The sequence below is a fragment of the Anolis carolinensis genome, unplaced genomic scaffold, assembly GCF_035594765.1.
Source record: "Anolis carolinensis isolate JA03-04 unplaced genomic scaffold, rAnoCar3.1.pri scaffold_8, whole genome shotgun sequence".
Classification (NCBI taxonomy): Eukaryota; Metazoa; Chordata; class Lepidosauria; order Squamata; family Dactyloidae; genus Anolis; species Anolis carolinensis.
The window spans coordinates 8,181,972-8,195,442 of NW_026943819.1; the positions used below are offsets into that span (position 1 = coordinate 8,181,972).

Consider the following 13,471-nt stretch of genomic DNA (forward strand, 5'->3'; position numbering starts at 1 on the left):
ATGGCAACTCTTTCACTTAATAGTTGGGGTCTTGGAGTATTGTTGCAGCCGTAAGGGGAGATGGCTGTAACATAACTAATAGACTTACCAGCTGAAAGGAAGAAGAGAGACACAAGTGTGGGGGCGACTTTGCATTACACCTAATTGTAGTCCCATAAAATGCAAGTCATAGCAGCTGTCTCCCAGTGTGACCTGCCAAAAACATGGCCTATCTCAAGTTCCTGTAACAGAGGGGCACAAAACTCTTAGCATGATATACTCATTTGTCATTCAACTAGTTGACTCCTCAAGCAATAGACAGTTGTCTTTGAGGCAGGAAAGCCGACAAACCACCAAGAGGCTTTGCGTTTTGTTTTAGATTTTTTTTTTATCATGGAATGGTAGGTTACAAGAAAACTTACAGGAAACAAGAGTTGGATTTACCTGCTTCGTTAAAGTCTTGATTAATTTTAAGCGACGATTGCAAGGATTACAACAGGTAGGAAAACTTGTCTTCTAGAGAAGCCTTCCTTAAGAAATATTACACATTTGTACTTTTCCCACTAGCACAATCTCCTTTCCCCAGTAGAAGATAAGGTGATACAGGAAAATAGACTTCCATCATTTTCAAGTAGTTAAACACAAATTGTCTACCTTGGTTTAGAATAGACCGGCACATCATGCAGCCCACAGAGCACCAGCACACAGGGCTGCTTCTTCCCATCTCATTGTCCCCTCACCATTGTTGCCTCCACTTCTGAAGGCAGCAAGCTGCCCTCACACACACAGAAAAGGGGCAACCATGCTCTGAGCTGCTGCAGCCTTGGGCTACATCATCTACCTTAACAAAGAAAACACTGGAGAGAGCAGTGTGTGCTGGGCTAGCAGGATGGTGGTGTCACAGGACGGTGGAGGATTGGAGAGGCAGCATCAGGCACAGGAAGCTTTCTGGGGGCTGGCCAGGACAACTGGCTCCCTTGCTGTTCCTTATCCTTTGTATTATGTATGTATGTATGAAAAGGTAAAGATTTTCTCCTGACAGTAAGTCTAGTTGTGTTTGACTCTGGGGAGGAAGAATGTTGCCTTTTATTCCTCCATGATAGCCACCCCCTAAACCCGTAAGAATTAAGCACAACAGAATTAAATTACACCTCTTAGTATATAATAAGTCAGTGTAGTTGTGTGGTTTAAGCATTAGGCTAGAATTCTGGAGACCAGAGTTTGAATATTTACTCTGCCTTGGCTGTTCCTGGGGGATCTTGGGCAAGTCACTCTCTCTTGGTCTCGGAGGAAGGCAAAGGCAATCCCCTTCCGAATAAAGCTCACAAAAAAATCCCATTTTCTTGGAGCCGCCACAAGTTGTTAATGATTTGAAGGCACAGAAAATGACTAAAATAAAAAGTGGCCTTACTTTTAGAAAGCTTTGTATCTGATGAAGAAGTACGTTTGACTTTATGAGGAAGTAGCCCTTAAAAGGCACAGAGGCCAAATACCAAGATCGCTCCCTCTCCCTTGTCAGTAGAGGTACCATCTCTCATTTAGAAAAGTTGACAAACACACCTTGGTTGGTGCATCATGACAGAAAGTAGCATTGATTAGTAATTTGCAAAGGATGGTGGTGTCTTGTCCATGTCCAGAGTTGGTGGGCAGCCTTTAGAAGCCACGGGCATAAAAAGATGATGGAAATTCAGCTATATTACGCTAGAAATAAACATTCAGTCCCTGGAAGGCTGCTGTAGGTTGACTCCTCTGGATCAAAACAGCATCTATGCAAAAGTTTCAGGGTCAGAGACCCAAGTCTTTGGAAATCTGAAAGCAGAAGGAGACCTCCACAGATTCAGCGCATTGTTGATTTTCAGTCATCTGCCACGATGGAAAGGGCTCTCAGTTCATTCAGTTTGGCTTCATTCTCCTTCTCTCTCTGCTCATCTGTCAGGCCAGGCTCGTCGATCTGTTCTGTTAAGTCACCAAAGATTTTGTACATTTCCGTGTAGTACACAACCTAGTAGAAAAGAACATGTGTCATGAACCAGAACCTGAAAATGTACATTTCACCCATCCCTGGCAACCTTGTGACAAGATACAGCCATTTTAAAGGTGTGTAGCAACTTTCTGTGGGTCACTGTCCCTCGGTTGATGAGACCTTACAAAGTTTATGACATTACACACTACTAGAACATGGCCCGCTCTCCCTGTATGTGTAAGTGCTTTCTTATTGCCTCTTGACGTATGTCGACCCCATGAATTTTGTAAGGTTTTCTTAGGCAAGGAATAGTCAAGAGACCCATTCCTTCCTCTGAAGTATAGTCTACAGTACCTGGTGTTTCTTGGCAGCCTCATATCCAAATACTAACCAGGGCTGAACCTCCAAGATCAGAGGAGGCCTGGTCCCTTTTGGATATTTAATGCTTATACTATTTTAAATTCCAGGGCTACACCTTTCAGTCGGTTAATTGGTTACATTGTTTGCAAACAGTCTAAAGACAACACAAAATATTTATGAAAAGGGTAGGTGGCAGGCATCATCTTGTGCGCAACGGAAACTGTGGAAGTGCCTCTTAAAATGACAGCAAAGACACTTGTCTTAGTACTATTCCTTTTTCACATATTGTCGTTTTCTCTTGAAAATTATTACTTTCCTGTGGTTTCCTGGTTCATTCCTACAAGAATTAACCAGGAAACCACTCAGCAGAGTAGGAGCAAAAAGGAAGGGACTTCTCAGGCAAAATGATGGCATAACCCTGCTTCTAAGGCCTCTTCATTTCTGTATATTTAAGCAAATTTAGATAATTCAGAAATTGTGGGATTAAAAAAGACCTCATAGCCAACTCCTTCATTATGGAATGGATCACGACCTCTGTTTCTTGCCATACTTTGCCAAACCTAAATGCAACTCATCCTGCATTCACAGTGCCTTGATAGACTGTTTCCGAGAAGGTTAAGTGGCATAGAAATCAATTCTGGTGTATCAAAATAACACACTTGGCTTCAAGGCTTTCAAAAAGAACTGTTGAAAATGTGAAAGGCAATCTGCAAGGTTTTAGAAAAAGACAATCTGCATGTTGTTGGTGCCCTGCTCCCATCTACTGAACAGGGAAGGCCTTCTGCCATCTCTGTATTTGAAAAAGAACGGTTTGATTTGTGCAATTTGGCAGTGAGGCAACTCCTGCTGCGGCACAATCGCCTGAACTCTAACCCTTCCAGCTCATGGTCGGGGAGGAAGAAGGGTGCTGCTTTTGAGCTTGCAAGAAGCTACCTTCACAACAGGCACAGGTAGGCCAAGATCCACCTTGCGGCCAGCAGCCGAGCAGTGATAGGATTTCCACAAATGCGGGCTAATCCTGCCACCGCCCCCTCAGGGCCGCTATTCTGGGCCTGTCGACGGGGCAGGAGCCTTCCGCTCAAGGTCAGCACTCGGAAGGGAAGCAGAGCAGGAGGTGCATGGGCATAAGCGTAGGCAAACAGAAGATGCCAGCTCAGCTTTCAGTGCTAATGTGAAGCATTTGGTGCAGGTATGGACAGACTGGCCCTCCAGGTGTTTTGGGCTTCAACTCTGGTAGGCTGTTAGAAATTGTGTGAGTCCAAAACACCGGGGGGGGGGGGGGAAGTTTGCCCATGCCTGCCCTTCTACCTTGCCATGAAGGATCCCTTGTATTAGATCTCATTACCATAGCAACAGATGCTGATGGAGTATGCCACCAGGAAGCTCACAGTCTCAGCTTTTCCATCCTGGCTTCCTTTTGCCCTGACATTTTTTTGCGTAGTGACAGGGATGCAGTGTACCTGTGTTCCCATATATAAAATTCCACAGAGGAAGTTAAGTCTAGTTCAATCAGCTCAAAATTTACCAGGTAACGCTGCCCCAGCTCTAAGGCATCAAACCAGGTTTTCCACCAAATGATTTTAGTGGCATCCCTGCAAAATATCTGATTTTCGGGGCTAAATGTGGCCAGCCATGATCAGTCCCTGGATAGAAGACTGCCAATGAATACCAAGTGCTGCAGCCTGTATTGCAGAGACATCGCCGGTAAGAAGAATGCTGGGAGCTGCAGTCCACCAACCTCTACAGCACTGCATGACTTTTACTCCTATTCTACATATAAGGGTTCACGGTACAGTATGAGAATCTCTTATACAAAATGCTTGGAGACAAGTGTTTTGAATGTTGGTACATCTATATGTACACAGATGTACATAGCTATCTTGGAAATGGGACCCAAGTATAAACACGAATTCATTTATGTTTCACATACACTTTATACATAGTATTTTAAATAAAATTGCAACAAACATATTGAACTTTCCAAAAGTCAAGGTGTCAGTATCTCAGCCGTTTATGCAGTTGACCTTGGACTATTGTGGATTTTAGAATTCCAGATATGGGATGCTCAACCTGTTGCAATGTCAATACACTAGCCCAACAACCTTATCCTGACAGGAAAGACGCAAACACTTTTCTAGCGCGCACACACAGCCTCCAGTTTGACATGTTTTACTGTGGACCCCAAGATCTCCAAACAGAGCTTGTCATTATGAGACCAAGTGGTTTGTGCAGATATAGACACCATCTCCATGGAGACGGGTTCTTATCATCATCATCTGGGTACATCGTCTGTTTGTTTTGAGTGGACAAAGCCTGCTTCTCTTGGGATTCTGGCATTGCAACCGTCCCCAAATGCTTCTTCCCTGTCCCTGGACCAAACCCATCAACTCTTGGCGAGGGAGTGCCAGGCCTCCTCATCGAGAGAAATCTCACAGTCCCGAGATCGGCAGCATTGCTTTCCCTTTCCATCGGCAGCTAGCAGAGCCACGCTTTCTGGTGATTCAGCAGGACTGCTGCTTTACACAATGACTAATCAAATCAAATTGGCAGCCACGGAACAACCAAAATAGGAAGAGCCGAGCTGCCACCGCCGCCGAGGGCTGAGTGGGCAATGCTCATGTGGTGCTATGAAGCTGCTCCGTTCCAAGGAAGATGGAGAAGGAGGACCATATCACCGGCCATATTAGTCAACACCGATGCCACTTTACACGCACTGTCCACCTCTCAACCCAATGGCCCCTATATTTCCTAAGCTTGATACAAGCAGCCTGTCACCTGAGCCATGAGCCCTCAAAATTGGGAGCAATGCAACTAATAGTTTACATTTACTTGCAAAACGTTTCATAGGACTATTAATATGGAAGATAGGCTCAAACACCTTGGAAAGCTGCTCTGAAGTCTGCAACAAATGGTAGATTCAGTATCCCCACTGGTGATGGCATCAAGGATGTGAAAATTTATCTCCACCGAGTTCTCCCATTTGTGTATCCCAGGGGTACACTTTTGGCCTTAAGGTTGAGTGCCTTGGAGGAAGGAAGATTCACGGTCTTAAGCCAACCTCCTCTGCTCCCATCACGACATGGGCAAGGACTGATCTCAGTCAATGGACACAATTCCATCACAAATGGCAGTGCCCCAAAACCAGTTGCAGAACACTTCATCTTTCCTGGACACACGGCAAGCGATTCACAGCCTCCAGAGCTCGAATGAAGAAATTACAAGGGAAGACTAAAAAGTGAAACTGCTGAGATTGAATTAGATCCACAAATTCCAATCTATAAGCAGATGAATGGACAAAGACAAGAGCTACATAGCACACTACATTAACACAAGAGCCCTCACAACTGAACAAAGACCAAAAAGGAATCTTCTCGGAGAGAGTTTGGAACTCAGGGAAACTGGCTTTTGGTGAGCAAATGTATTACATTCTCCTGTCAACACGAACTGACCACTGTAAAGATCGGAAAGACATATCATTTTGGAAATGGGGAACAATGTTCTGGCATCAAGCAAGCCTTTCTTTATTCTCCTGGGGCTTTTCATACCTGAAAGGTTCTTTTAAAAAAAAAACCTGCTGCTTTCATGCTGCTGTCTTTCCGCATGTGTCTGTAAGCCACCTTGATATTGGTATATTAACAGATGGTATAAAAATCTGATCTATCAATCATTTAAAAAATACACCCCAGGGAACACTTTTCTCTAAAGCACCAAACTATCTTAGGTAGCCCAACTAGGAGCCCAACTACAATGCTGATGGTTAAAGAAAAATTTGTGCCTTCCCTTCCTTTCCTCCTCCTCAATATTAGTTACTGCTGTTATTTAATACAACCAGCTCCTCCGCAGAGCTAACCTTTCGGCAGAGCAAACATACCGCACTGTTCTGTATCATGAGCTGGCTCTTGCGCCAGTCCTACTCAGAGGAGAAATGACGCTCTGTTAACTCTTAAGACATGACAGACTGGGATCCTGTTGGTGACACAGGCTGAGAGCTTGCAGCAGAGGTCTATGATGTTGTAGCTACACTTCCTCTCATGGTTTGACCCCTAAAGCCTGCCTTAAAAGCCAGTCAACTCCACTGAGTGAGGACGTCATTGTGGGTTATAGGATGGTATGACCAGTAAGCAGGCGCTTACTGGGCAAACTGGCCATGTCATCTTGCTGCACCTCTTATCGCTCAGTGCAGCTTTGAAGGTGGGTTTTCGGGGGAGAATGTACAATCCTGGTAGGGGTGCCACAAATCATGAATGTGAATAGAGAACAGTTGGAGACTACTAAGTCAAAACTAAGAAGACATCTGCCACTGAGTCTGGATTTCTCTGGTTTCCAAAAACCTGCTTTAGGTACAACTAAGGCTGCATGTACACTCTAGAATTAATGCAGTCTGACACCATTTGAACTCCCCTAAAATAAGACATCCCTAGAAAATAAGACCTAGTAGAGGTTTTGCTGAATTGCTAAATATAAGGCCTCTCCAGAAAGTAAGACCTAGCAAAGTTTTTGTTTGGAAGCATGCCCGCCAAACAGAACACCAGAGCATGCAGGATCGGTAAATGTACGTACCATAGAAATAATGGTAGTAACAAGAAATTCTTGATAGGATTCACAGTTTGTCTGGTTATGCTGGTTTGTGATGACAACTACTGTACAGTATATAATAAACATTCATTTCTTTTGTTCAACAATAAATGTGAATTCTTCTTCATGGAAAAATAAGACATCCCCTGAAAATAAGACCTAGTGCATCTTTGGGAGCAAAAATTAATATAAGACACTGTCTTATTTTCAGGGAAACACGGTAGTTCATTACTATGAAATTCTGGGTGTTGTAGTGTATGAGACACCAGCATTCTCTGACACTGAAGGAGACTACAACTCCCAGGATTCTACAGCACTGAGCCATGGAACATAATGTGGTGTCAAACTATTAATTCTGCCATCTAGACTGGATATAGCTCCATGGGCACAAGGACTGTTTCCCAGAGAGACAGCCTGGGAAATATAATACTATTCTGGGCCAAACTGTAATGTACTATCGCCGACCCAATCTATTCTTGGATTTTACCTCTCAAATACAAACCCTGCAGAAACAATATGGAAGCAGCCACCCCCTTTCTTCTTCCCTCACGGCTGAGAAGCAAACTTTTTTCAACTAGAGGATGATCTCCAGGAAGGTCATATCTTCCAGGACCGGCCAGAGCAGTCGTAGTATCAGAGTCGTTCCACTTGAGGGCAGCACATCCCCAAAAGTGTGCATCCATCCACTCCCCTCCATTCAGGACAATACATTATTTTGGAAAACTTTTAGATTCCATGAACATTTTCAGGAAAGAAACAAGGGACATCAAACACACCCACATCTCAAGACTCATTCCCAGAGTCCCGTGTTCCCAGATAATGGTGATTCACAACCAGATGCTCCCTACCCATTCATCCACGGAGGCCCCGCAGTGATACTTTTGCTGACTGAGATAATTCTCCGATATCGGGAAAGCCATGCCTACCCCCTTTCTCAATCATCTCGCCAACATGTCTAGTATGTCAATCAATATGAAACCAAATAACATTATTTCCCCCAAAATTTGAACAACATCCAGAGCTAAGGAAGGATCAAAATCACGGTGTGGATTTCAAAGCGCTCCGCTTGGTAAGAAAAGCCATTAATGTGCTAATTGCAGGCAACATGGCTCTGACTCAGAATCATGCATCTCTTGCAGCTCCCTCCCAATATGCATTCTTCATTCAAAATAGATCGTTTCAATTGCAAAAGGATTGTTTGATTTTCAATCACTCTCTAACACTGTAGCAAAAAAGTGGGAAAAATGGAAATAGATAAAAGGCAACAGATATGTATGCACAGAAGTGAAATTGGGTTCCTAAATCATGGTGCCTTTTATACATGTATCATCTCTGGAACCAAAAAAAAAAAAAGTCTGTCTATTCTTTACCCATCTTTCACACAAATTTCCTTATGTATGGAAAAATGACTGGGCATATTTATGTGAGTCTTTAGTAAAGGTAACGGTTTCCTTTTGACATTAAGTCTACTTGAGTCTGACCCTGGGGGATGGTGCTCATCTCTATTTCTAAGCCGAAGAGCTGGTATTGTCCATAGACACCTCCAAGGTCATGTGGCTGGCGTGACTACATGGAGCACTGTTATCTTCCTGCCAAAGTGGTACCTATTGATCAACTCATATTTGCAGGTTTTCGAACTGCTAGGTTGGCAGAAGCTGGGGCTAACAACTGGAGCTCACACCATCCTGCAGATTCAAACTGCTGAGCCTCTGCTTGGCAAGTTCTGCAGCTTAGCAGTTTAATCCGCTGTGCCACCGCAGCCCCTGCTGTGAGGCTTTAGGACGGGACATATCATCCCTGAGATATGTCAGGAGAGAATGCTTCTGGAGCATGGCCATACAGCCAGAAAACTCACAGCAAGCCAAAGTCATTTCTTCAAAAGCCTGTTTCACGCTTAGAAAAAGGTAGCCCAATCCAATGCATGAATTGAAATTTCCCCGTTTTGAACCCATTCAAGATCCTTCAGCTTATGTTTCAAACTTTTCTGTGAAAGTGAAAAGCTGCAATGTTTATAAGCCAAGAAGCACTACCTGCTTAGGGACATAAGCCATATGGAGAAGCCTAACTACATCTAACAGACTTAGGATGGGGCTGTACAATGATTGAACATGACTTTATCCTAGTATTTCAAGGTGGAGACAATTACTTCTGCTTAAAGTAATGGTCACAAATGAAACCTGTTCCCAGGAGCTTACAAATACATTTTAAAAGACCCGATGCACCTGCTGGGAATCTGAAACATCTGAAACATTCAGAATTTTTCTAATACTGATAAGAACAAGGAGAGAAGGATGTGTTCTTCTTCACAGGGCCCCCGTCAACAAGGGAGCACACTCTCTCCCCCTTTTATCTCTGTGTGGGAACTTCAAAGCCAAAGACGGGGGAAACGTTTGGCTCCAGAAATTTAGATGAAGCCTGTGGGTGGGCAGAAGAAGTATGTAGCGCTGGAACATGATCCTCCGGATTTGAAGAAGGGAAACGTTGCATCAGACCAGGCAGAGTGGCCCAAGGAGGAGCACGTCTTCCCGTGATCCTCGGAAAAGTCGCAGCGGGACCTCCAAAGGCTGGAGCACTTTCTCCGCAAAAGTGGACATTTTATCCCAAAGGGAGTCCAAGGAGGTGATGGTTGATCACTTCATAGGTGCCTATTTTAATGGCCTTTTCATGCCGAAATTACACTTACAAGTAATACATTTCGGGACCTTAACAGGACCACACAACTTCCAATCTGGAATGGGCATTTAGTATTGCATTTTTACCTAATATTTCTACCTTTTCCTAGAAAAAAAAATCAGATTTTTCCCCCTCCATGGGCTCAAAGTTTCTGAAAGTTCAGTATCACTAAAGTTACACGGCACTGTGGATTTTCCAAAAGTGTGCATGAAAGGCCTAAGAGACTTTGGGCCTCCTTGATGTGTCAAACTCTTCACCTTCCAGGCATCTTCTTTTCTGGGTTTTGTTCCTTCTGATGTGGAATATTTATCCATCTATCTATAGATGTATAGATATATTTTCCCATTTATCAATTAGTGCAGCAGAAGAACCGCACTCAACCAAGACTATTCCCCATTTTGTGGCTGGACCTGCTTTTGTTTTCTTCTTTGGCCATTGTTTCTCACCATTCTTGACTCTGGAAACAATCCCTGGGAACACTCATAAATAGATAAGTTATGTAAAAAGCCAATCGTTATGCAACTGCAATGCTGAATATTTTGAGTAGCTCATTAAATGACCATCACATTCTTGTCACTTATCGTTTTCAGTTGCTAAGCAAAGGCAGAAAAATTTGAAGGGTCTTCTTGGAGGGGCAAAACTGGTCAAGAATCCATGAGCTATTTCGGCCCCCATTACATACTGATCTGCCCCAGGATTGTTTCCTGGATCATTACAGAGAACACGTCAGACCCAAAGGTGCCCTACGAATCCCCTTTTCGACTCCAAGAACTTGAATATATGTTCTCTGCCATTCTTACAAAAGTGTTTAAACCCAAAATGTATTTGCAGGGACAGAGGACACACATACAAAAAATAGCATACAAAATTTTCAGCTCCATTTTAAATTAGAATCTATATATATAAAAGAGTGATGGAATCTGAGCAAAACAACAAAACTAAACACCCCCCAACCTCGAAATTTCACAACACAATCCATCATCCATGCCTCAAGGTTGAAACCACAAAATATCACATCACGAACCTCCACAGGGCCTAAAAAACCCCCAAAACCGGAGCTATTCAGTGCAATTCTAATGGGCCACAGCAACGCGTGGCAGGGCACAGCTAGTAATAAAATAATAGAGTTGGAAGAGACCACATGGGCCATCTAAATTGAGGGCAGAATTCATGGTTTACATTCTATCATGGTCTACACTGCATAACTGTATGTAAGAGAGACAGTAAGGGACCCTTCTTTGGATTGCAGATATGCTTAACAGGACATCGACATGAGTGTCCCGATACAATGTATAATATCGGTCTCATTACAGATTGGATCTTTTTCTGTATTGCGTCCCAATATTCAATTAGTCACTGCTCACTCCTCGACACTGTATCGCATCCGTTGCTGTATAAAGACATTGCTCAATTCTCCTGCTTAGGTCTATTTCCAGCAGATATAAGTCCCGAGTGAATTCTGGCCAGAGTTTTGTAGCTCGGTTAATATACCAAGTGTTCATTCTTTTACCACCTACACTGGGATGGGCTGTTTGGGGGAGAGAAGTGACTCAGCCAACTTCCAATTAAAAAATCAAATTATTTCCAACTTTTAAAAAGCCAAAAACAAGGTTTGTGAGAGGATCTTGGTTTATGTTTCCTGGAACACAATTCTCTACTTTTAAATATTTTTTTTAGAAGGATGATTACTAAGAAAAGAAAGAGAGAACAATGACTGGGGGGGGGGGGGTTGGAAGTACAGTAGGCCTTGTATATTCTCTGGGTTTAGGGGCGAAAATACATCCCTAGAAATCCCAAGGCCCTCTAGCGTGACTCTGTAGTCGACAGGTGAGCTGTCGGTACACTGACAAATAGCAAAGTGGACCATACATATCTATGCTTTAAACAATGCAGGAAAAGGGGAGTTCCGGGAACTCCAAGAAATTAGAGAGCGAGGAATGGAGACTCAGTGCAGTCCCCTTGTCTGCTATACTGTGTCAACCACAGAAGTAATGATAGCCTATCTAGAAAGAAAAACTTGACATATAATATAAAACCACTAGTTTGGGTATCCAGCGTTGCCCAGGTTATTTTAAAAAGTCAGTTTGTTAATTGTACAAAATGCATAAGGTTGTGGATTAACTGCAACTGACATCATGCCAAGTTAACCCCAAGAAACTCCATCAGTATTTAAAGTTTGATATGTCGGGCAAGTGTGCATCATGGGTGGGGTTCAATGTCTTCTCTGGCTGTAGGGTAAACTAGAACTCCCACTATGGTAAATCAGTCAAACTCCTCTTAGTCATGTGGGTTCTGTGTGCCAAGTTTGGTCCAGGTCCATCATTGTTAGAGGTCACTGTTTCCCTGGTTGTGGGTGAACTATAACTCCCAGAAAAGAAGGTCAGTTCACCCCCCCCCCCCCAGTAATCAAATTTTGGCATTATCAGGTATATGTGCCAAGTTTGGTCCAGATCCATCAGTGTTTGGGTTCTCAGTGCTCTCTGGATGTAGGTGAACTACAACTCCCCCAAATCAAGGTGAATTTCCACCAAAGACCTCCAGTATTTTTTGTTGATCATGGGGATTCAGTGTGCCAAGTTAGTTCCAGGTCCATCATCTGTGGAGTTCAGAGAGCTTTGAGACTGCAGGTGAACTATACATCCCAGTACCTACAACTCCTAGAAATCATGATGAATTCTCCCCAAACATCTCTAGTATGTTCAGTTGCTGATCAATTCCTTTGTTTGCTGTATGTCATAGAAAAGGGTTAAGGGAGAGGCAGTGGGCAGGGTGATGCAAATTCCACACCAACTGAGAGACTGAGAAACACTGGGATATCTGTGGCGGAGGAAAAACAGAAAATCTAGGATGAAGTTGTCTCCGTATGAAAGCCTTCACTTGGGTGGTGGGCAGTATGGTGTTTGTGGAGGACATGGCAGGGCTCTTGGACATGTTCACAGTGCTTTCTATAACCTGCATTGTCATTGGAGGGAGAGGAGCCTCCGGTGGCCTAGGGGATAAAAGCCTAGTGACTTGAAGGTTGGTAGTGACTTGAAGGTTGGGTTGCTGACCTGAAGGCTGCCAGGTTCTAAACCCACCCGGGGAGAGTGTGGATGAGCTCCCGCTAGCAGCTCCAGCTCCACACGGGGACATGAGAGAAGCCTCCCACAAGGATGGTAAAAACATCAAAACATCCGGGCGTCCCCTGGGCAACGTCCTTGCAGACGGCCAATTCTCTCACTCCAGAAGCAACTCCGGTTGCTCCTGACACAAAAAAAAAAAATTGGAGGGAGGGCCGTTGGTGTCTCCTGATCAGTGGGAGCTATAGTTATTTGTGGAAGTGGGAGCTTGTCTGTGGAAGTGGACATCCCAGCCACACACATACATACGTACTTTCATATTTATTATGTGTATAGATAAGGGAGAAATGATCCCAGAGGTCACGTTTGACACCTCCACTGCAGCTTCGATCCAATGCTTTTAGCAACAGTTTAATATGCAAATCTTAAATAAGCTAATATTTTGCTGGTATGGAAGCAAACGGAAAGAGAAAAATATCATCTGCTGAATTTCTGAGTACCAGGCAACTACTAAATGCACAGAAAGACGGCCAGTAAAAAGAAAAGCAAGGGTGACAGTTCAAAAAGGATGTGATTCAGTTCCTATTGTCAATCAGAAAGGAGAAAGGGAAGGACTCCTCTTCACAAGGTTTTTAAATTCTTGACACTTGAACTCCTTGCAATGAAAGGGAGGTCTTCTCTCTTGACATCGTTCGTAATAAACATACATTTTATTTTCATACTAAACGTACTCAAATTCACAGTACAATGCCCTCTCTGCTGGGTATAAACAGAGAAGGCATGAAAGAAGGTCTGATCTTGGGTGACATCCTCTCAGGTGGCCTTTTGGCCCAGAAGGGATTCCCCAGACACTTCTGAAACT

General features: G+C 43.6%; 1 protein-coding gene across 2 annotated transcripts in view; it reads right to left on the reverse strand.

Moving 5' to 3' along the window:
• Positions 1 to 347: 347 nt before the first annotated feature.
• bin3 (bridging integrator 3) overlaps positions 348 to 13,471 on the reverse strand; it is a 135,599-nt gene continuing 122,475 nt past the window's right edge. For both annotated transcript variants that reach the window (XM_062961048.1, XM_016997200.2), the window contains exon 9: positions 348 to 1,981. In XM_062961048.1, coding sequence (XP_062817118.1) covers positions 1,835 to 1,981 — 147 coding nt within the window. In that variant the 3' untranslated portion in view covers positions 348 to 1,834. The remainder of the gene's footprint in view (positions 1,982 to 13,471) is intronic.